The 24512-nt window shown below is 39.6% G+C and overlaps 1 protein-coding gene across 2 annotated transcripts in view; it reads left to right on the plus strand.

Moving 5' to 3' along the window:
• Positions 1-24512, plus strand: part of Akap6 (A-kinase anchoring protein 6) — a 436041-nt gene that overhangs the window by 310123 nt on the left and 101406 nt on the right. For both annotated transcript variants that reach the window (XM_028869697.2, XM_028869698.2), the window contains exon 9: positions 5756-5876. In XM_028869697.2, coding sequence (XP_028725530.1) covers positions 5756-5876 — 121 coding nt within the window. The remainder of the gene's footprint in view (positions 1-5755; positions 5877-24512) is intronic.

Raw genomic sequence — 24512 nt, forward strand, 5'->3', positions numbered from 1 at the left:
CCTGCAAAGGATAAAAAGGACACTCAGCAACCTATGTGGGCATTTCTAAATATAGGGCTATGTCTGTTATTTCAGTGATAGGTGCTTGTGGACAGGTGGTCTGTGAGAAACGAAGACCAATTATTAACACGTTTCTTATCTTGATTTTACTTTTCTTAGATATTTGCATGTCTCTGTGTGTATATATATTTGTGTTAATTTGTGTTATATATAAAACACATATACATAGATATATATGTGTGTATATAATATACACATAGATAGATAGATAGATAGATAGATAGATAGATAGATAGACAGATAGATAGATAGACAGACAGAATTACTTCCGGAAAGAACTTCACATTCTTTTTATTTATTAATGGCAAAGTCAGGCTTCTTGTCTCCTGAGGTAGCTGCTCATGAATTTTCATTTGAAATAGTAAATTAGTGTCCATATTTTAATATGTTTAGAATGAAAAGGGATTCTATATGCAACTGTACCTAACCATGTTCCACGCCTGGAAAGCTAAATTTTATTCTTTAATGATATTATGATTGGGCTACATGCTACTGTTATATCCCTCTTTCATGCTTACATACTGCATGGAGTTGATACTAGTGGGAGATTCCAGGCTATTATTAATATTAAATTTTATTTTTGTAAGATTTTCTTACTGCTTCTTTTTGTGTCTTAAAAAAAAAAAAAAAAAAAAACCAGGAGCAAACTTCCCTGCTCAAATAATGTGAACAGTGAATACTTAGTGAATATTTGGGGAAAGAATCAATATGCTAAAGAAGCTAGGAAACTTGGGTAATTTACTAAAACTTTTAGTATAGGCAGATGGGTTTTTAGATGTTTGTTAGTGTGAATGAACCATTAAAAAGGTATATGTATGAAATACATATATATGTATATATAATACTCAGCTTAAGGTAGAAAAGCAATTGACAGTTTAGCATTTTCTTCTCTTCAACCTATAATCTCTAATTTGATGATTTCTTAATTTGGTTGTCTGTTTTAATCAAAATTCCACGGTGGGCCAAGATGGGACCTCATATATTCACACACACCTCCCATTGATTTCACTTGGGTGAAACTTTATCGTTTAAGCAAAGTTTAAGTTGAAATGTTGAGTTAATGATGCCCACTTTAAATACCAAAGGCTGAATGCATTTGTGTATTAAACACTTAGCTAGTCAAACAGAATTCCCACTAGGATTCAAGAGAAGAGTCATTTCTTGGAACTATGTTAGCCTCACAAATACATACAAACATACATGCATACATACATACATACATACATACATACATACATACATACATACACACACACATACATGACCACACACCCAGTTAGGTAGGTCCTCAGCACTGCAAAACAAACACAACCATTTTCTCTTTTATTATGAAACAATTTAACATAGGTATATGACCATACAAAGGAAGAGTGTTTAAAGGAAAACTGTTAGGTGATGTGTCTTCTTTATTGTGCTTACAAAGAGCATAACTGAGCTTTTTAATAACATTTTTAGAGAGAACGTAGCATGTTCGTAGAATAGAAGGAAGGTATACTTTAAGATCATTTAGGAATCCAGGAAAGGAGATTAGCTAGGGAAATAGCTCCGTTCATTCAGTGCTCGCTGCAGAAGATTGAGTATCAGAAGTCAGTCCCCGGACACCAAATCAAAAGGCAAGTGTGGGCTGCACATACTTGTCTCCAGTGTGGACTAAGAACTCAATGCCTCATCCAACAGCAGCAGACAGCTTGTGCTGAGGTCCTTGGTAAGAACACTAATAGAAAGGAAGAGTTCGGCAGGCCTAGCAAAAGCCGTTGGAAAAATTTCCATGGTTCAAAGCCTTTTATGATCTTGCCTTTATTCTTCATTTATTTCAAGTCTATTAATTAATAATTCTCATGTTCATAAATTTCCTTTAGCTTTCCTATACAAAAGTGAATGAAAGGAATAGGAAGGTAGCTCATCAGTTGAGCATTAATATATGCGATCAGTTTAAATAAACAAATGTATCCTAAAAAACACTGAAAAAAGAAAAGACTAGCCCACCAACTCCCTGCAAAGTTCAAATTAAAATTACATCGAGATTTCATTTTGCCTCAATCAGAATGGCTAATGTTAAGAAAACTCCCCCATGGTCTCTGCTTCAGTTTCTGCCTCCAGCTTCTGTCCTGACTTCCTTTCATGATGGACTGTAATTTGTAAGTAGAAATAAACTCCCTCCACCCTGGCAAGTTCCTTTTGGTTGTGATGTTTGTCACTGCCTTAGTTTGGGTTTCTATTGCTGTGATGAGACACCATGACCACTGCAACTCTCATAAATGAAAACATTTAGTTGGGGTGGTGGCTTATAGGTCAGAGATTTAGTCCATTATCATCATGGCAGGAAGCATGGCAGCATGCAGGCAGATGTGGTGCTGGAGCTGAGAGTGCTACATCTTGACTCAGAGGCAACAGGAAGTCGACTGACAGTGACACCAAGTGAAGCTTGAGAAAAGAGACCTCAAAGCCCCACCTCACAGTGACACACTTCCTCCCAAAAGACCACACCTACTGCAACAAGGCCACACCTACTCCAACAAGACCACACCTACTCCAACAAGGCCACACCTACTCCAACAAGACCACACCTACTCCAACAAAGCCACAACTACTCCAACAAGGCCACACCTACTCCAACAAGACCACACCTACTCTAACAAGACCACACCTACTCTGACAAGACCACACCTACTCCAACAAAGCCACTACTCCAACAAGGCCACATCTACTCCAACAAGGCTGTACCTCCTAATAGTGTCACTCCCTTTAGGGCCCATTTACTTTCAAACCACCACAATCACAGCAACCAAAAACAAACTGGAACACCTTAGAGAATAAGAGAAGGGTGCATTTTAAAATCAGCTTTGAAGCTTTAAATAGATGATAGCCTCCTTAATGTGTTCATTCTTCTTAGGGAGTGATGTCTTAGTTGATGCTCAGGTTTTCAGATCTCCCATTCTCCATTTTTTCTCTCCAAAATGACAGCTGAGCAAATAGAAGTTTGCATGACTTTGTGATTCTTGAATGCAATGGCTAAACATAGGGTTTTGCTACAGGCTGGCTTTATTGTCTCAGGCAAGTTGCACCTTGAGGACAGCTGTGGTTGTTGTACTTTTTGTTATCTCTTGGCTTGCTCATGCCCTAGTAGAATTCTGGCTGATTAAGCCTCATCTCAGCCCTCATGGGTCCTACCAAATTTCAAAGAGGCCTGGCATCACATGCCCATGCTGGACACCCACCTGCCTGTCCTTAGGTTCACTGTGCCTTTGTTACCATGGTAACACCTCTGCCCAGCTTAGCCATTGAACTTTCAGAAATCTTGGAGTCAGTTCTTGGAGAAGATTAGGTAACAAAGTGTTAACAGGAGCCCTAATCAAAACTAGCTCCTCCCCCAGACCCACACATCTCCTCACCTCCCCCTACATTCTCCCACACCCCCACCTTTCTCTCATCCTTCCATTGTCATTTTGGTCCTGCTTATTGGAGCTGTACCACAGAAGACAGTCTCTTCTATAGTCCCTAGCAGGAGATGAAGCTGAGGATTGTGGGTGTTTTGCCTCCCCAACAGCCTTCCTCACATGCTTCCTCTCTAGGACTTGGGCTGAAAGAAAAGGGGGAATACATTAGAGTATCTATCTTTCCCTCCTGTCTTGACTTGGTTCAGGTTCTCTAAGCCCACTTAAATGAAGAACTGATTATTTCTTTCTCCTTTTGGTTTTAATCCTCCTCCATATCCTACTCCATAAATTTTGTGGGTTGCATTTTCACTTTTCCTCAATTTTTATTGGGAAAGGATAGCCATAATTTCAGATGTCTTTTTAAGTGACCACACAAGCAAATACTTGATAGAAAAAAATGTCCCTGTAGTGAGTAAATCCACCAACACAGTGAATCAGATCAGACCAAATTAATAAATCCAGGTTTAATCTGAGCAGAGACTTCCCAGGTGGTCCCCAGAAGTAGGAGAAGCCATGAGGGGGAACTGCAAGGGGAAGGCTTGGGCCTGACCTTAAAAACCCTCAGGGTGGGTGGAGTTGGGGGGGGGGAGCAGCTGCTTGGTAGGGTTTCTCAGGGGCGGGGTTTGGAGAGGGCAGATCCAGGAGAGATCCCCAACAGTATTTAGTAGTATTTAATATTCACAGACTAACTTTGAAATCTTGATGGCTTATTTAGCCTCCTATAGAGGTTGGTTTGTTGTTGAGTGGGAATACTAATTCATATTTCACGGGTATACTGGAAACCCCTTGCTATTCAGAGTGTGGTCCCTGGACCAAAAGCATGGACAACACTGGGTAGATGCAGACTTGCATCCTCCTCCTCCCCAAGTAGGAGGAGTTAGTACCTTCATTTTCTCAGCTGTGCCCCTATCATCAAAGCAGTGCTGTAGGCCACCGTAGACTGGCTGAAGTTTCAGTCTGCAGCAGCTTGACATACCATCAACGTCTAGTGAACACTTACCAATCAGTTCCACAATCAAGAACCTTTACAATGATGTAAAAACAATTAAAGCAAAATAGGCAGTTCCAGATGTAGTTTTCCCACGGCCAGACCCACTATAAACTAATTTGACATACCTATTAAGTATATGGTATGCATTTTCTTGAAAAGCCATCTGACAGAGACAGGAACATAGTAATAAAATACGCCCTTGACTAAGCCACATTCATAGCCGAGGTCACCACTCCATGAGCACTAAGGGGGAATTCCCCCCCCCCCTGTTGAGTTTGACAAAATTCTAGTATTGCTCTTAAGGGTGGTTTGGAGGTGGGAGGACAAAGTCATAGTTTTCATCCTGTACTTCCATTTTCTGATCACAGTGTTTTAGAAGAATCTGGGCTTTACTTATTCACCAGGCTTTCAATAGAGAATCACATTAATCCTGTTAAGCTCCTTATTCTAATGATTTATTTTGTTGAAAACCATAGTGATCCTCCTTTGAATTTTAATGATCGCTGGCTATTCAGAGATTCATTGTTTTGACTTCCTGTCCTTACCTTTGTTTCCTGCATGTCTGTGGGGAACACCTGTCTCATACTGGATCTGCCACCGGTTCTCACTGGCTTACCAGAATCACTCAAGCCTATCTGAGTGTTAAGCTGCAATGCTAGTTACTCATCCATGACCATAAATGTGGGATACATGTTTGCAGAGATAGGCAGATAGACAGCAGAGGGACAGATGAATGATTGAGTCATTTCCCAGTGAAAATAATACTTTTGATTTGCTAGCATATGTTATCGTTGCTGAAAAATCTAGATAATATTTTTATGAATAAACTTATTGAGGAGTAACGTCTGGGAAATTTAAATGAGAAAGCAATTCAGATTTTGAAAGTGCTCTCTTGACCCCAAATCTGGGACTGTGAAAACTTCAGCAAGTCAGTGACCCTCCGTTTCTCAGTCCGTGAAGTAACGGTGCTTCTTTTCAAGGACACAGTCTTTGTTTAGAAAGGGTTAGCCAATGGTAGTCGCAATGGTGTGGCTCCAGAGTGAGTACAGGAATCACATGTTGTGCTTTCAAAATCTAGGAAGTACTGTGTCACAGCCTTAAGTTCCTACTTTGCCCTCTGTGTAACCATACAGAGGGTTTTTCCTTCTCTTTGTACAGATATTCACCTAGGAACACCATGGCTTTTCAAGAATATATTATTCTAATAGGAGATTTTAACAACTACACTGTATTTATGCATAATACATTTTTTGTGCCTTATCTTCAGGCTTCTGGACTTTGATTCAGAATATCAGGAGCTCTGGGATTGGCTGATTGACATGGAGTCCCTCGTGATGGACAGCCATGACCTGATGATGTCAGAGGAGCAGCAGCAGCATCTCTACAAGGTTAGAGCTACCCTTCCCTGCTTTTACTGTGCTGGGAAGATCTGATTAGCCTGACAAGTCTCTCTCTCTCAGGATGTCTTTGTGTTCATTGTATGTATCATGGTGTCTATTAGAATTCCCTTCCCTGTCCCCAAACTCATTTCTATCCCTAGTGTGCTGACAGGCTGCACCGACATCATAATTGCAAGAAAGTTCCCTTTATCACATTCCGTTTGGTGTAATTCCAAAGAAGGACAGAGCTTTATCTTCAAGATGAATAGCAATAAATGAAACTGCATTAATAAGAATGACTGAAACAAAACCTGGGGTAGACGACGGGCTGGTAACACTTAATAGCGTGTGTCTTGATTGGAACACTCAGGTGGATTTGATCCACCCCTTTAGATCTTCCCAGAAGAAAGAAATTTACCTTGATTTTGTCTTGTTGTTACCAAAGTGCAGGGCTCATGCAATCTAAGGCATGTGAGCGATGCATAGAGCAGACTTTGTCATTAAGTCTGTGCATTTTCAGGTGGTTTAAGAATGCTTGCTTGGAATTCATATTGATTTCAGGCCATCTAGCTGATAACTATCTATATTACTTCCATGTCTGCTAGTTCCCTCCTTAACCTAGAGTGTTTTACCAATTCTATTTCAATAGTCTTAAGAAGTCCTTACAAAACAATCATGTGATTTTACTGGGGAAAAAAAAATGACTGTAAGATTCAGAGTCCCCGAAAGAGCTGTGGGGGAGAGAGAGGGCCGCGCGAATGAAATATCAGCTGCAGTAAATCTTCCTCATTTAAGCCATTTTTATTGGAGTAATTCTGACAGTTGTCATCCTTGAATTGCTTTGAGCATATGGCATATTTCAGAGAGCAGATTGTGAATCATAAAAAATAAAATTAATAACTAACCACAGAATCAGCAACAGTATAATGACAAGAAACAACCATCCTCTAGCTTTTTAAAAATTCTTAGAGAATGAGAAGTACACTCAAGGTCAAATAAAAGTTATCTTCTTCAATTTTACCATTTTCGGTAAACTTTCTTTAATAAAGTATTTTAACTTCTGTCTCCTCTAAGGAGAGAGACATATACTTTTGCGGTGTCTGATTGACATTAATTATTGTCCCTTGGGAATCATCTTAGTTAAGAAAAGATAGAGGCTCCCTAGGGACTCAGTGAATGGGAACATTTTACTCTGAAGAATTCTGTCCAGTACTGATGTTGTTCGGTGACTTTTCTGTTTCCTGTAAGAATAGCTGTCTGCACTACCCAAAATATTTTCTGACATAGCATTGTTTGAGTAATAGTTTCCAACTCATGTAACTAAAGCTAGGCTATTTCACATCTCATGACAGGATCAGAAATTACATCTGAAAAATGCTCACAAATCTATTATTAATTTAGTGCTAGAAAAATATTGTATTTCTAAACCAGTATCTCAGAACTTATTGCAGTCACATTGCCAAGTAACGTTGCTTTTCTTCTTGATGCATTTTATATTTTGCATATAAGCCACTGTTTTTCTGAAACATTGCTATTCTTTGTCAAAATCACAGCCATATAATTTACATCACAATTAATAGGAAGTCATTGAATGAAGAAAGCCGTTGTCTTTTTCTTGCGGTTTCCTCGTGAGTGCTTCGCCTGAGAGTTCCCACTCTGGCACACTGAGGGTGATTATTCCACCCACTCGGGCTTCTGGGTTAGAGTGTTTTTCCAAACGTTTCCCACTCTGTGTTGTTTTCATCTGTGACTCATCCTGTTACTGTGCTTCTGCTTTTAGGTGTTCAACATAGACCAATATTCTCTTGCATTTGATTTGTTAAAAAAAAAAAATACATCACCAAGAAACCAAGGGAAAATTCTACATGTCTGGAAGGGTCTTGGTGTGAGCCCCAAATAGGTGGAGAGGTCTGGAAACTTTCAAAGCAATCCTGAGGATATGGTGTTAGGAATCCTGTAGAAGTGTGGCTTTTAGATTAGAAAAACTGACTGAGAATTAGTTTGAGGTCTTGCCCAAGAATCCCTAGGGCTTCCTGGGTCAGGTCAGCATTTTCAATACTTCATTCCTCTCTTCTAATCTGCTTTTTCGGGAATCCACTAAACTGATGACTTATTAGAGGGGAACTTGTAGCCTATCGATCAAAGACAGTCCTGGAGGAGTGGAGTTCTTTAATTGTTCCGCAGGTCTTCTTAGGCTTTCAAATGCCATGAAACCACCTTGATCATCTTTAATTTTCACATTAGTTTCTACCACCCTTGCTTATCAGTGCTTTATCAAAATTCTTACTAAAAGTACCACTGATGTTTGGGGATAAAGGACATTTGGAGTTTGTGGGACCATGCCTCCCACCAGAGAGTGTTTACTATTTTTACTCCTGAGCCTGTGACAATGTAAGATGATCTACACCTGCTTCAGAGAGTTCCTAACCTATCTTATTTAACCTGTCTTCATTTCTTTTTTTACATTTTTTATGTGTGTGTGTGTGTGTGTGTGTGTGTGTGTGTGTGTGTGTGTTTGTGTTTACATGTACCTGTGGAGGTCAGAGGACAATTTATGGGAGTTGGTTCTCACCTTCTACCAGGTGGGAGCCAAGGATCAAACTCATGACCTCAGGCTTGGCACAAGATATCTCTACCTGCTGAGCTATTTTGCTGGTCCTTTTCATTTATTGAAAATGTTAACATCAGGAGAAATGCCTTGCACTTATCACACACACACACACACACACACACACACACACACACACACACACACACACAGTGGGAGCCCACAAAGGTTTCCTAGTGAGATCTGAGCTTGCTTTACTCAGCAAGACTGCATTAAGGGATGGCTTGACCACGTGCATGGTCACCAGGTGTCTGGGATGGTCTGCACTTGGCTGTTCTCGGGGGAGGTCTTTTGCTCCACCCCTTTGTGTTCCTATAAAAGCCCTTTAGTAGAGACAGAAGGGGCTGGTGGGTTTTGACGCAGGCCCTCCTGAGGCTGTCCTGTGTTTCTATCTGTCTTTCTTCTCTATATTTCTATCTACTTATTCCTCATTTCTCCCTGCTCAAGAGTACCCTGGGGGAAAATGTGGGGGCAGCCCCCCCACAACACACAAGTATGATAGCACATGCCTAATACAGGCCTATAATCCTAGCTAAGAGAATAGCTTTGGGGGAGAGTGTGCACATAGCATGCATGTGTGAGGCTCTGGGTTCAAAGCCCAAACAACAATGAAAAACATAAACGAAGCTCTTATCAGGTGGTGCAGTTGAAAGGGATAACTGTGAAATTTCTAGAAGATCTCTTGAGTGAAGGTAAAAACTAAAGCAAGCATGGACAAGGGCAGCCATTGTTCCTCCTGTTACTTCGTGAAGTCTTTGTTCCTCTGTCCCTGGGTAGCTTGGTGCTTTGTTCCCTGACTCTTTCTGTGGCACAGCTGGTTGTGTCCAGATCGATGCATCTGTACAGTCCTGACTGAGCCCCGAGGTCCACATCTGGAAATGTCAGTTTAGAGAAAACCTAGATTTTCTAGTCTCAGAAAGTGAAGTTCATTTAGCATTTTTTAATACTAGCTGCTGATTTCCTGGTTGTCCCAATCTGCTTTTTTATTTTGCTCTCTGCTAGAAAACCACCTACCCTTATCTCAGCACGTTTTCTGAACAGAACAGTTCTTACAATATGTTGTTTATCCAAAGCCAGCCAAACACAGAGGAACATGTACAGGGCAAAAATGGCTCTGGATAGGCAAAGAATCCGTTGATACAAGATGATGTAGTTTAGAAGCCTCAGTAGAGCCATGAAGTACAAAGTATTAAGCCCCTTCTTGTTTTCAGATCGTTAGGCATGTAAGACCCTTTTCTTTCTAATTAATTTTAAACTACATCATTTTGAGGAAAAACTCAATTCGTATTAAGAATGAACTACTCTCTCACTTACATTTTCTTTCCAGTTTTGAGGCGGTGAGTGAACCAGCAGCTTCTTCCCACCCCCTCTCGGGCATGCTACCTCTGAAGAAGAGTCTTCTGTGTCTATTTTTTAATAAACACTGGCAGTGCCTTCAGCCTAGAAAATACAAACATCATCCCTTCTTGTTTTTTTTTTTCTTCCCCAGTCAAGGAGACATTGCTCCCACTCTCTCACAGTCCTGCTCTCCGTTCTTTCTACCTTCCTAAGTAGGACAATTTAATTTGTCAAAAGTAACCACCGTGATTTCCAAAGTTCAGCTCCTATTTGGACTAGAGTTACAAAGCCAGAATTCATAATCGCGGGGAGCTGTCACTCTGATGGTCTGCTTGTGCATTAACTATTAATGGAGAAATATTTAAAAATCCACTTGCAAAGGAAAAGCTCCATTTTTTTTCATTCCTGTAGATCAAAGGTGGCATTATTCTTGGGCTCAGAGAAGCTCAATCACCTGCTCTCATCCTACATATTCTGTAGACTGAGTGGCCTGGAAAGAAGTCATCGGTGGGAGCTGAGCTTTGCCCGCAGTACTGTTCTTCTCGGAGAGTCACCCACCGCTGACTGCAGAATGTTTTAAGGGTCTCCTTCTCTGGGTCACCTGACCTCCACCTGTGCTATGCCACCTACAGAGCATAGACGGCAGAGCATGTCACCATCCTGTGTTGATGTATGATGCCAAAGGAAAGCTTAACCTCAACACCTAAGATGGACGCTGGTGATTTTTATAGTGGAACAAGAGTTAGTTGCAAATGGTACCAATAGACGTGTGCCTTAAGCGAATCCTTTAGCTGTTCCTCATCAGTATTATCATATGATTTCCAAGAGGGTAAAAGGAAACCTGTCTCGAAAAACCAAAAAAAAAAAAAAAAAAAAAAAAAAAAAAAGTGTTTATCAAGTATTTACTACAGGTAAAATTGCAAACATAATATCTATAGCCCCTGAGCTAATTCACAGTTCAGTGCCTTAGTTGCCAAGGAAATTTTAGAGCACAGATCTCACCAAGAGACTCCTGTGGATGAAAGTTAACCGAGCAAAAGAAAGGCCATTGGGGTGAATTAGACTGAGAGGCAAATGAACAAGGAGGAAAACTCGAAAGAAAAACCCAAACAGCATTTGAGACATAACAATGAAAGAACCGACTTGGAAATGATTATTAGAGGGAAGAGTACAGTTTGGGGGAGGGGGACAGGAAAATGTTAGTGTAGGGAATTTGGGTGTGTGTTTAAAAGACTTTGCCACTTTAAAATAAGTGTGTATGGAGTATGATTAGATAGTTAGAGGAATAAGAAATATAGAGTAAAAGAAGATAAATGGGACATACTTGGCTTGTTATTTTACAACGATTGATGCCAAGATGATGTTGTCATTGCTACGAACTGATCATAGAAAACACATTAATCATGCTATGCCTATATTTTATAAACTCACGAATATCAACCCTCTGGGATAGATTCCTTTCATTTTGCTCTGGACTAGCTGCTCTAAATAATTTCAGATGTTGCTTGATACTGGCATGGCTAAACTTGTGTTCCTAAAACTATAGTGCGTATCTGCTTCGTGGTTCAGGCTGTGGCCACTAGGCCTAGGGTTGAAAAATATCCACTAAGTTTATTTTTTTTATGTTGGTTTACAGAATAGGAATGTGAACCCAAAAGTTGAATTCTGCTGGTTAGGCTGCATACTGGGATTTCAGTACCGAACTTTGCATTTCAATCTTGATTGTGCCGAATGAAATAAGTTACTCATCATTGAAGCAGTCAGAATAGAATGTACCAGAGAGAGCAGGCACACAAGCTTCATGATAATTTTTTACCTCATTCCTAGATGATTAATTGGATAGCCTAATTGTATGTTACATTAAAACTCCATTAAGATAAGAAAAATATGCTTAAAATCATTATAATTTTTCAAATAACATTATCTAGTCACTTTTAGAGTGACCAGAACTGATCTAGGAATGAATTTGTTGTTCCATCTTTATTAAAGTTCAAAAAGTCCTCAGATTAACTGTCACATTAATTTGAGTGCTGATGAATCACTGTTTGATATGGATACTCAAATTTATATTTCTCTCTTTTTAATTTAAGAGGGGGCGAAACTCTTCCTGGAATGTTTAGGGAAAGAAAAAGTAGACGAATGTGGTTGCCGAACAACCTCTGAAACCCGCTTCCTGCTGGAGCCTGTAATTCCCATTTGATCCACTTTTTCAAAAACGGGGTGTGGGGAGAAGAAGGATGTTAGGGGAACAGGATGCCAAGAAACCGTTGGCTCTGTGTGGAGGGCGAGGAAGGGAAGCCTGGCCAGCAGGCTCTGGCTCCGGCGGTGAGCTGCTGCTGTCCGGAAGGTGCCTTGGCTCTGGGGCTGGCCTTGCTGCATTGTGGTGCTCGCTCTTTCTCTGGCCTGGCCGGCTCTGGCCTAGAGTGGATCAAACAGGCTGTGGGGGAAAATTTCCCTCATTTGCATCACTTCTAGACAGCCCTGTCGTCCTCTTTGCTGACAGGAAATCACTGTCTTTGTCACCTTTTCTCAGGGCCCTCCTTTTGGCAGAGATGGGCCATGTGACCACGCTTAATCACAGCAACCGGGCTGGCTGGAGACTCTGACATGTTTTCCTCAGCGCTTCAATAAATGGGGTAGAGGAGCCAGTAGGAAATGATTACATTAATTTCGGAGTGAAAAGACAATTAACACTTGAAGGCCTGATGCTCTGATGCGAGAACCTATGGAATTATTCAAATCAAAGTTAATTTATCCAAAACTTGTGAGAACTATCTGCTTTAGTACAACTGTTTGGTTTTTGTTTTATTTCAGTCTTGAATAGTGGGAGCTGGGCACAGCGGAGGGAGAATGGGAAGAAGGCGGGGAGAGAGGGAGTATTTGGATGTGAGAACGAGAGAGGAGTGGAGAGGAAAGAAGAGGAAATCATAGCAGGCGTTAGCTATGCTGGAAAAAAGCAACTTCACTGGGCTAACCCTTCCCCATTTGGGGCTGGAGGCTGGAGCATGTAAAACACTCCTTCGATGATATGAATACGACGCTGGGGGCAAACAAAAGCCGCAGTGTGCTCCTAGAAGACCTAAAGGAGTTTCCTTGGCAACAGAAACGCAGTTCCAAAAGTAGACAGAACTTTCCTCAGAAGACATACTATTAATAACAACCTTCCGGAACAACTTGGAACAATTTGACGACTTGGCAATAATAACGCCAAGTGTTCAACAAATTAATCTCACACATAGAGTTTATATTTCTCTTGTCTGCGGCCATGCCTAGAACTCATTGCTTTTCAGTGGCTCAAAAGTGAAAAAAAATATATATTTCTAAATGCTGTCATGGAAAAAGGAAACCAAAAGAAATCTGAGGGTCCAACATCACTGGCCAACAATTGTGGTCAGCCCTTGGGAACCTACCAAGAGATCTTAGTTTGGGGAGACAAGTTTATTCGAATAAGAGCTACTCACAGGAAATCACACACTTTAATCAGCCACTTGAATATCTCTCTACAATAGAGATGCTTCCTGGAACCAGACTTGAAAGGGTTGACAGCACATCTGAGGTCATCAACGATATAAGTATAATATATAAATGTAATGCTAAAGAAGGACTGAGAGTTATTATTTTAAAGCATCATCATTTCTTGTCACCTCAGAGAATGGATTCATGTTGAGTCTACTTGGCCAATGGGAATCATTTGAATTCTCCTAAAGGCTGTATGCCAGCTGAGAGTCGAGTGTTCCCCTCCTCCGACCTTTCCTGAATCCTTGGATGTAAAGGTTAAAAGTAATCAATATCTCATTGTGCTGCTTGGTTTCAGGGTAATAAGTAATAACCATCATGTTAAATCCAAATGATTCCAGATTGCACCTAAATGAGCTGACCTGTTAGGGAGGTGGCATTAATTGCAATCAGGATAACAAGAAGAGTTTGCTAATAAAAGTTTGATTTAATTGTAAAAAACCAGAACAAAATGAAACTTTAATTTTTAACTTTTTGAAAACTTTTACTTAATTGAATGGAAACATAGTATCTACTTCTATGTTAAACTGAGAATTTGGCTCCATCCCTGGATATCTGTAGATTTCTTTCTATAAGAAATAAAGGACATTTGTCTCACCACCTTCTTTGACTCCTGAAGCATATGTATTTCAGATAAATGATTTAATAGAAATGTCATCTACCTAATTTCTTTTAGCATTTTCTAGTTTCAAATTACATATCTTTACAGTTTACATTCATAGTTTGACTAATATAGTTTTGAGCTAGAAAAATTATATGTTATGGGATTAAACTTGATAGACCACTATGATATGAATTTGGGCTTGTTATTTTGTTAAAAATTACTATAGTATACCAAAGCTTAAAGGTGAAAACCAACTATTCTTATTGACAAAGGGTTAGTGGTATGAAAAATATAAGAATTAGGTTTAATGTTCCATGCAATTATATCAGGAAGATACTGGTTTTGATAACCTTAATCAAAATTACTGTATTAGATATACATGCCATTGAATCTGAACACTTTGTCTTTCTTATGATTCTATACTTTTATGGCTTAGTAGAGTTTAATACATGTGTTTCTGAAGTGTCAGGTAGGGACCAAAACTATAGTTATTTCGGAAGAAGTTCTAGAATTTGTCCAGAACAAGTGGTTAGTCCCAAGGGAATTATCCAACCCCAGTATCTTCACTCATAAACTCACTACCCTGGTTCCACTGATCTTTGTCCCACAACTATGTCTAACTGCACAAGGAAGACAACGATGACTGAGTTGTGCTGTGCAAAAACACTTCATCTTTGGAGCACTTCATCTTAGAAGGGTCTCAGCTCCACCATCTCCATTCTCAAGTGTTTATCCTCATGTCTTAGCCCTGTGATCCATTTATTTGGTAACAAGAAAGGCCTCTGCTAGATGCTGATATTTTGGGGGTGTAGTATTGAATTAAATGCCAGGCTTAAAATCTAGTTTAGATGGAGACCATATAGATGTAGCTCTGTTGATAGAGTGTCTAGCTTGCATGAAGCTCTGGGTCTGTTCTTAGACCAGGCATGCTAATCCCAACACTCACAACATAGAGATAAGACGATCAAAAGTTCAAGGTCACCCTGGGCTACATCATGAGATTGGGGCAGGCACATAAGCTACATGAGGCTCTGTCTCAAAATTAAATGTAGTTTAGATGGAAGGGCACTGGAACACCAAGAGAATATTGAAGGTCAACAGAAGATATCCAGAATATGGATCACGTGCAGATTTCTACTTCATCACTTGATAGAAAGGGACCTATGTTGATGGGTGTGCATGTGTGTTTGAGGATGTGCAATGGGATGGGAGTGCCAGCTGGGGACCCAGTGTTAAAGCACACGAGCCTGTGAGGCTTATTCACATCCAAACCATAGCGATCCTCAAAGAAAGCACGATGGACTTGAGTTGGCTCATTGTACATCCATCTGTTACGTGGAAGCCTTACGTTTTCTACAGCGCCTTACCACTCCAGGGAATTCCTATTTCTGTCAGATTCATAAAAGCTAACTCTGAAAATCTTTATTTTGGAGGGAGATACACTAAAGGCAGGAAGATTCAAACTTGTGAACCCTATTATCGCCAAAGTTCCCAAGGGAGGGGCCCTGTGGAGAAATACCCCACATGAATACCATTTGTGAAAAGGCCACTTGCCAGTGCTGCCGAGGAAGCAGCTTCAGTTCTCAGAAATGGGGGCATTTCTTAGCATATTTTTAATAATATGGGCATTTTTAAAGCTCAGACATGCTTAAACTAGGCAATTCTGTGACACTGTATCCCTAATGAGGTACACAGGGGTAAGATACGAGAGGAGAGCCATTTCTGCTGACCTTTGTTCATTTGTATAAAACACAAAACACAAACACACATCTACATATGTGTGTATATATATATATATACTTTTTTCTGAAGGAAAAAAGCCCCCAAGTTAACACCCTAATGCTTTTGGATTTATTTTGGTTGATCTTACTACTAAACCTTTTTGTACAGAGCTAGGACGTTTCTCTAGAAGAGCATCTACACATCCCAAGACTCATCTAAACACACTATTCAGCTGCTTTCCCTAGTTGATTCCATATGTCTGTGGACATTTGCATAAAAAATGTATGATTGTGATATTCCTCTTGTCATGTTATCCATTAAAAACTGAGAGGCTTGTGGAGGAAGTACGCACAGAAATGCATTTGTGCACACACATTTACATATGGGCACACACACACGTGTATGAAGTATTAATTTGTTTAATTAAAAAAGTCTTTCATCAGAATTGAATTTAGATGAAGCCAGAGTCCACGGACTCAAGACATTTAAAGCATGCATATATAAATAAGTACACAGAATTCCTTCATATATGCCAAGTTTTCAGTCAGGAGTACATTTCTACGTTATAAATCTTGGCATATTGGATTTTACTGCCTTCCTTTCAACAGCACAATCCCTTTTAATACTCATAGCTGCCTCCCAAGAAAGTTCCCTTCCAGCTCTGTAATATTAATTAAATGCATATTCTAAGTAACAGTGATAGGTTTAGACTTGGTAGGCTAAGAGTGAACAGTTAGTAGCAGGTGAGATCCCCAGGGGCTGGAGGGTAAAGGGGTCTGTTGCCAAGCCTGAACCTGAGTTTGCCCCCTAGGACCTATATGGCAGAAGCAGAGGACTGACCTACACTCACACAAACCTTGGCCTACTGTTTGTGCATGTATACAATAAATAAGTATAATACACATTTGAAAAGAATTAATGATTACAAATTTGTTAAAATTTTATGTGCCACGAGGGAAGACTTCATGTCTGTGATGTTCGTCATTTGTCTCTGGTACCTAGCATAATTTCTGGGGCATTATAGAGACTTAATAATCATATTTTAAAAATATTTCCAGAAAGCCTTTTCAATCACTCAACTCTGTTAACTAGAAGTATGCTATCATTCCATGACTTTTCCAAGTCAGTCATTGAGTATCAACTTTCATGGCTTGTTATATTGCATATAAAACCAAAATTTTCTATCTTTGAAAAACTGAAAATCAGAAAAGACAGTCCTTAGTAATTACAGTGCTGACATTTGACCAAGTTGATATCAGGGGAAAAGAAGGAGAAGAAAAGAGAGAAAGAGAAGGAAAAGATGTAATCATGACAGACATAAACAACACAACAGTGTGCAACTGGTCACTGTAACTATATGGGGAATCTCTAATCTCTCAGTCAGTGACATTCTCTGATATAGTCTTGATCATTTATATTAACTAAGTGAATATTTGTGAATGATGACCATAGATGTAGACTTGGTAGACAAAATTTAAGAATGAACAGTTAGAGGTAAGAGATGTGGCCTAATGAGTAGAGGTGCTTGGTGCTGAAGCTGATTATTCTATGAACTTTATATCTATGAGAGTGACATGTCCTGTGCAGATCTGAGAGCAAAAAACGAATAGTACATGCCGATGAGAACATGATTGGTAACTGGAGATGGTTGGCATGCATTAATACAATGCTCTTGGACCTATGGTAATATAGGATTTATTTGTTTTCATTCTCTTAATTATTTTTTAGTATACATACGAATGGATTTCACGGTAACATTTTCAAACCTATCAATCATTGTACTTTGCTCATACAAACCCCTCCCCATTATGCTCTTTTCACTCCTGTACTATTGGGGAGAGTTAGTCACAGGTCATTGTAGAAAATGAGATGTGAAGGCTGGAATAAATGGCTCCATGGATAAATGTGCTTGTCTTGAGTTTGAGCCCCAGAACCAACGTTGTTGGAAGGAAGAGAACCAACTCCTGTAGGTTGTCTTCTGGCTATACATGCTCATCATGGCACACACACATGCCCACCTATAAATTAATAAATGTAGAAAAATTAAAATGGGAATTTGGCTTGACTTGATATAAATGTGTATTTTCAAAGGTTGTGGTCATTAAGTGTGTAAGACCAAAAAAAATGAAAAGTTTGGATTTAATCTATTCTTTAATTCTGGGGTGTCGGGGGTATAAAGGAATAAGAGAGAGAGAGAGAGAGAGAGAGAGAGAGAGAGAGAGAGAGAGAGAGAGACTCCCCTCCTAGGTAAACTTAACAATTACATTTCTCTTCCATTATTCTAGAAGGCTCAGACTTTTTAAAAGATGGCTCTCATATTTTTATTTTACGCTATTCATAATTTTTAAAATAATTTTCATATGAGACCATTCTTATATATTTTACCTAGAAATTAATTGTGAACATTTTTTGAAGAATGGAAGTATTTAATTTTATTGAAGTGCCCCCAAGAACCACACTGTGATCTCACTTCTGTTCCTTGGCACCTTTAAAAGGTAATAACTTTAAAATCCAGCAAAATCCTGTATGAGTCTTGTAGCAACACTAAAGTAGGTCTCTTTAGATTAGCCAATGCTTATGTTCTCAAGGGCATCTTGCTTTCTTCCCAAGTGCCTATTTCTTCTCTTTATTCATATTAATGATATAGATTAAATATTTAGTATATGGAGATTCATATAAAATGAAAATAGTTAATTCCAAAGCAAGACAGAAATATTAGTGTTAAAACAGTTTCCTTTTGAAATTCAAGACTTTCTTTTTTATTTACAGGTATGGGAGACTACAGGAAAATCTTGTGATGGAGTATTTTAATTTTTTCACTTTTCTGATTTGAATACATTGCATATAATGTTGTTATCAAATAATAAGAATTTTGTAAGCACAAAATTATGGCCAAGGTAGAGTAAATAATTATTAGTAGTTGTGTTGTGGAAGTCTTTTACACAATTGTGAAAAAGCTGAAACATGCACCATGTAGGAATAGAATTTGGCTGATATTTGTGATGAATTTATATCTTGGTTTTATGTGTGTCCACCTTGAGATCGATTAGGGTTCACTACCTTCCCACTGAGTTCTGACTTCCTCCTTGGCTCCCCTAAGCTGGGACCTCTGAGACATGAAAACACGCATGAAGGACATTACCATCCATACGGTTCGCTTTCTCCTTCCACTCTTGTCTGCCTGATGGGCAGATGACCCATTCTGTAAACCTTGGTTGTCCTAGCCACAGGGGGAAATCTCCATGTTCATTGAACCTGCAGCACAGCACAAATCCATCTCTAAGGTTGAGCTAATTGGAGTCTTTTTTTTTTTCTACAACTGTAAATATAGCCGAGGAATTCAAATGTAGCTAGCATTTCATAGTTCATGTTTTGATGATAGTTTCACAAGGCACCATTCTTCCAAGTTTGTGTTAGAAAAAGAATTAAAATATGAAAACACTATTGTGAGCCTTTTCTGTTCAACAACAACAACAACAACAACAAGAGGGCTGCCAGGACCAATGCCAAAGCACTGAGCTTAGTTTTTAAAACACTTGAAGTGCAGGACATTATTTGGTCCCCATTGCCCACACTGCTGCTCAGACCTGTGCCCTGCAAGGGTGGCCATTCCCAGGACTAAGACTCGCAGTCAGTAAACTCTCATACACTATGCCATGGCTGATTCTCCCAAATATCCCAAAGTTAACTCTCAGAGGTTTTGTACAATTATTTAGTTTCCTGGAAAGTGGCAATTTCAGTAGAACTTTCTGGACTAAAAATGACCTCAAAGGCACCGTCATTTCATTTTCTCCTTTCAAGGATTTTTAACATCCGTTTCAGATAGGAGAGAATTTATCCTCTGCTGAAGATCTTTCCAGAAGGAATCTCACAAACTCCCATTAAAATGTTTAACAACTTTCCCTACCCTGGAAGCCTTCTTACAGCCAGTATGAATGCCTTCTGTTGTTAGGTTTAATTGTCAAATCAACCAGAACCCCTGCTCTATAATTAAATGTTTTCTCTCTTCCCTATGTAGTCACATTTTTCAAGCTTTTGCAGTTTTCTTTTCAAGCTAACAAAACCATATTTTTAGATCATTTATTTCAGTTTTGTCTATACTCTGTCCAACTAAAACTGTTTTCATGCTCTCTTGTAGGAGAGCCCATGCCAACACCGAGAGACTACTGGTAAATCCATGTATGTGAGGAACCCAACAAGCCCCATGGATTTCCCAGTCATATTTTTTTCAGCTCCCTCTTGTTGGTAGCTAATAAAGGACTTTGTGGATGGTTTAGAAGAGGGGTGTGGCTTGTCTGGGATGGTTTTACATATAGTGTGCACCTGAAAAAGTATTTAAAGAAGAAAATGCAAGCAACATAAAGATGGGCCTCAAGTAATCCTTTTTCCACCCGGGGACAGAGCCATGTCTTCTTGCAGCTACCGCATAATCAATTATTTATGAAGGAATGAGGCATGGTGGTTTGGGCCGAGTTTCCACCTACAGCATAGACAATGTGTCGGTTTCCCTGGCTTATTGTCATATATGGGGTTATTTTTAAAGGATTGCTTTTGTCTTTTCCTCAAGCTTGGATATTCTATCTAGTGTGATAAAGACTACTGATGTACAGTTTTTAAACCTAAAAGAAGTGATGGAAGAACAGTAAGGGGCAGCATTTCCAGAGAACGTGAGGTAGAAAACAGGAGTAAAGAGCCTATCTAGGAAACAAGCAGAATGGGGTCAGGCAGGTGTGTTCAGTCTCCACAGAGCAGTCAGACATGAGGCTACACAAAGTCTAAATTATAAGGACCTTATTACAATTTCTACCAAGATCCTAAAACACTGCAAGCACCAGATTTTAGGCACAGGAGAAGGAATGATACTCACCTTGAATGGTTCTTATTATAAAATTCAATCAAGTCCTGTACGTAAGGGATTCTTCTGGAGCAGGAATCTGCAAACTGTGCCTTGCTGGTCAAATCTCATTTTTAAATAAAGCTTTATTAGAAAACAGCCTCATACATCATTTATGTAGCTCTGGCTGTTTTTAACAGTACAATAGCAGAGCTGAGTAAGTTGAGCAGTGATCACACAGCTGACATTCCTAAACCATGTATATTTAATGTCATGGGAAATATGTGTCAATACCTATTATAAACAATAATTATTATGACTATGCTTTAGGAATATATAGTATTCTTCAGGTTTGAATGATTTCTCAATTCAACTTTCTGTCTGTTATGCTGCAATAACGCCTGTTGCTCATCAGTCTGTTTAAGGTTCTAATCATCTTTTTACACACAACCCCAACTTTTCTTGCTCTTCAGTGCAGTGCTGAACAGTTCATTGGATCATCTCACCACCAGGGGGCCTCCTGTACTCTATTGTGCTTGTAGGACCCAAGGAAAGTGAGAAAGTGGCTTTCACTTCTTGGAACTAGTCCTTGTCGCCGCCGGTACTTCACAGGTGGCTTGGCTGCTCTGTGATGCCGGTATTTCATGTTCGGCCCAATAACATGAGTAAAGTCATACTGACCGCCTTGGGAAACGAATTCTAGTTCAGAGCTGGAAATAGTTAAGACAGTAAATGAAAAGATTGGAGTGTGTGGGAGTACAAGCATGTGTGTGTGCATGTGTGTATGTGTGTGTGTGTGCGTGCACGTGCGTGCGTGTGTGCGTGTGTGTGCACGCACCCCCCCATAGTGGAGTTCTAACACTCTGATCACTTTACCAGTGTCTCAGCCCCATTCAGATTGTGAACAAGCATGGCTCATTTAGAAGCTTCCTCAGGCAAAGACGAGGCTTACTCAGACTTAAATCTCCGTACTGTAACTCCCTTTTGGAGAGAATTGATGTACCTCATCTTTGGGCTCTGGTTTATATTTTATCCTGTAGACACCCTTTTGAGTTTTTGATAAGCATCACTAAGGATATTGTAAAGAAATTACATGATAAAGTACTAGAGAAGTAAGCCATAGCTTTCTCAGGCACCAACTCCTATATATGCTCATTATTATTATTATTATATCAATTATTATCATTACATTTGTTTGTGTGTATGTATGTATGTAGGCACAGGCATGCCATGTAGCTTCTGTGGAGGTCAGGGGCCAACTCGTATGACAGGTTGTCAGGATTGGCCACAGTGCTGTTACACACTGAGACTCCTCTCCAGGCTCGCCCTTCCAGGTCTCATTTTCCTCATTGTAAAGCAAGGAGCAGTTGGACTGAGCTGTTCCAACGTGCGGATTTTAGCTCACCACTCCCTCTGACGAAGAACTATGAATGAATGCTTCGATAATTGACTTTGCCTCTGGGGAATCTGGCAAGATCAGAACTCTGTAACAAGCTTTTAAAGGCTAACAAACTCATGTGTAAATATAGTATTTTTAAGGTGTCATCAAAGTATAATTTCTAAATGCCACACCGTTTGTGTTCACTTCAGGCAATGTCCTGTGTGGATTGTGAGTCTTAGGCCATTCTCATGGTGCTTTATTTCAGCAGTAGACGAAACACTGGGGGCTCTGTGGTGCCACACAAAGTTCTTTCACATCTTACTTTCCACACATCTTCATCTTCTTTCTTTTTTCTTTAAGGTTATCTACTAAATGTTATCTCTGTTTTTACAACATATAAAAATATAGTCCCTAAACCACTGAAAATAGTCATATCATTTGAGCAACTTGTCTTCCCTTCTGTCTGCCCTATATGATTGGTTTATATCTGAAAAACAGAAATTGGTTATATATATATATATATATATATATATATATATATATATATATAGTAATAACCTTGACTGTCAGAGCAGGACAGCTAAAAGCACTTAGCTGTCTATGAGTGTCCTGTTTGCTTTTCTGTTTCTGTGATATAAACACCATGACCAAATGCAACTTGTAGGGAGGAAAGCCTTAATTCCAGCTTATATGTTAGTTCATCCCTGCAGGTAGTCAAGGCAAGCGCAAGAAGCAGAAGCCACAGAGGAACTCTGCTTGCTGTTTCCCTGGGTGAATTTTCTTATACAGTGCAGGCCCACCTGCCTAGGGATGACACCGCCCACAGTGGGCTGAGCCATCCTACATTATTCGTGCCTGCAGGCCAGTATGGTGGAAACAATTCTTTAATCAGGGTTCCCTTTTCCCAGGTGAGTCAATTGACTGCCAAGATTAGCCATCACATTTCGGGAAGGACCTATGGGGCCCTAAGGACATTTGATAAAGAACAAGGCCCCTTGGGTTGTTTCTGTTTCATCGCTGCTGTGAAAAGTGCTGCAGTGGCTATGGGTGTGCAACATATGGATTGGTCTCCTTTTGGATATACCTGATGGGAGGAGGGTGGATCATAGATCAGTGTTGTTTATTTTTTTGAGAAAACTCCGTAACGTTTCCAAACTGGCTCTACTTACTTTCTTACAAGCAGTGTGGACGTGTTCCCCGTTCACCACATCTTCACCAAGAGCTCACTCTTGCCTTTTCAGTAATAGTCATTCTAGATGAAGTGAAGCTATATCTCAGTATGGTTTTAATTGTACTTCCCTAATGATTAATAATGTTGGACTTTTTTTATTGTATGCTCTTGGTTGCTTCTATGTATTTAAGAGATGCCCATTTCTAAATTAAGAATTTTGTTATTGTTTTTGCTGTTGAGTTGTTTAAATATCTCATATATTTTTATATGGACCGCTTGTTAAAAACATAGTTTGCAAATACTTTCTTCTGTTTGTTAGGTGTCTGCACTCTGTTGCTTGTCTCCTTTACTGATCTTTGTGTTTATTGTTCTGAAGCTTTTCTGAATTCATTTTTTTTTGTATCTAATAATACTTTGGGGGAGTATTTGGAGTTTTCTGCATATATAAGATTATATCAGATGAAAATGAAAATTTGGCAGCTTGTTTTCTAATTTAGATGATTTATATTTCTTCCTCTGGCCTAATTAAGCTGCCCACCAACAGGTGAATGGATAAAGAAAATATGGTACACGTACACGTTTCCAGTGAGGGTAATAGTATTCTTGTACAGTAGAATGCTATCAAGCCGCAGAGAGGACTGAAATTTTGTCATTTGTAACTATATGGATGAATCTGGAGAATGTTTTATTGCTTGAAGTAAGTAACACGCAAAAGGGAAAATAGCTCACAATCTCACTTGGATGTGGGATCAAAAATGTTGACTTCGTAGAAGAGTGATTAGTGGAGGCTAAGGTAGTTAAAGTGGGGAGAGTGGTGGGGTAATGTGGGAAAAGACACAGAACTCCACTTAGACAGAAGGAATACTTTGTACATGTTCACCACATGCTAACGTGCAGAGACAAACAGGTAAGTGGTTGAGGCCGGGCACAGGGAGGGAGAGAACTGGGAGTTCTGAATTAATTATAGCGATGCTTGCACAACTCAGTAACAAAGTAAAAACCGCCGTGCTATGCATCTTAAGTGATTAAATTGTATTATACATTCATTATATCTCAATAAAACTGAATGCAAACAGGCTACAATGAAATAGTAGGACTGTGGGTGACCTGGTGTCAGGCAATAATTGTACCCCCAAATTTTCAACTAGAGCATCTTCTCTGTAGGGCTGTGCGGCTGAAGGCAGAGGAGCTTAGTGGCTGGAGGCACATGCCTATTTGCTTAAAGAGAAACTGATCACAAGTTTTGTAGTTCGCAGACTGCTTTAATGAACATCAAACCTGGTTAATAAATTAATGAAATTTGCATCACTTTCTGTATGCCCAAACACAAAGATAGGTCCTCCCTTAGTTTTTACTATTTAAGCATATATTTGGAAACTTATCTTAGGTCCTAATACATACTGGGAGTAGGGAGCTGGCTCAGAAAAGGGCCTGAGTTTGAATATCCTGAACCAATGTGAAGCAAACTCAA

Source organism: Peromyscus leucopus, chromosome 14 (genome assembly GCF_004664715.2).
Source record: "Peromyscus leucopus breed LL Stock chromosome 14, UCI_PerLeu_2.1, whole genome shotgun sequence".
Lineage (NCBI taxonomy): Eukaryota > Metazoa > Chordata > Mammalia > Rodentia > Cricetidae > Peromyscus > Peromyscus leucopus.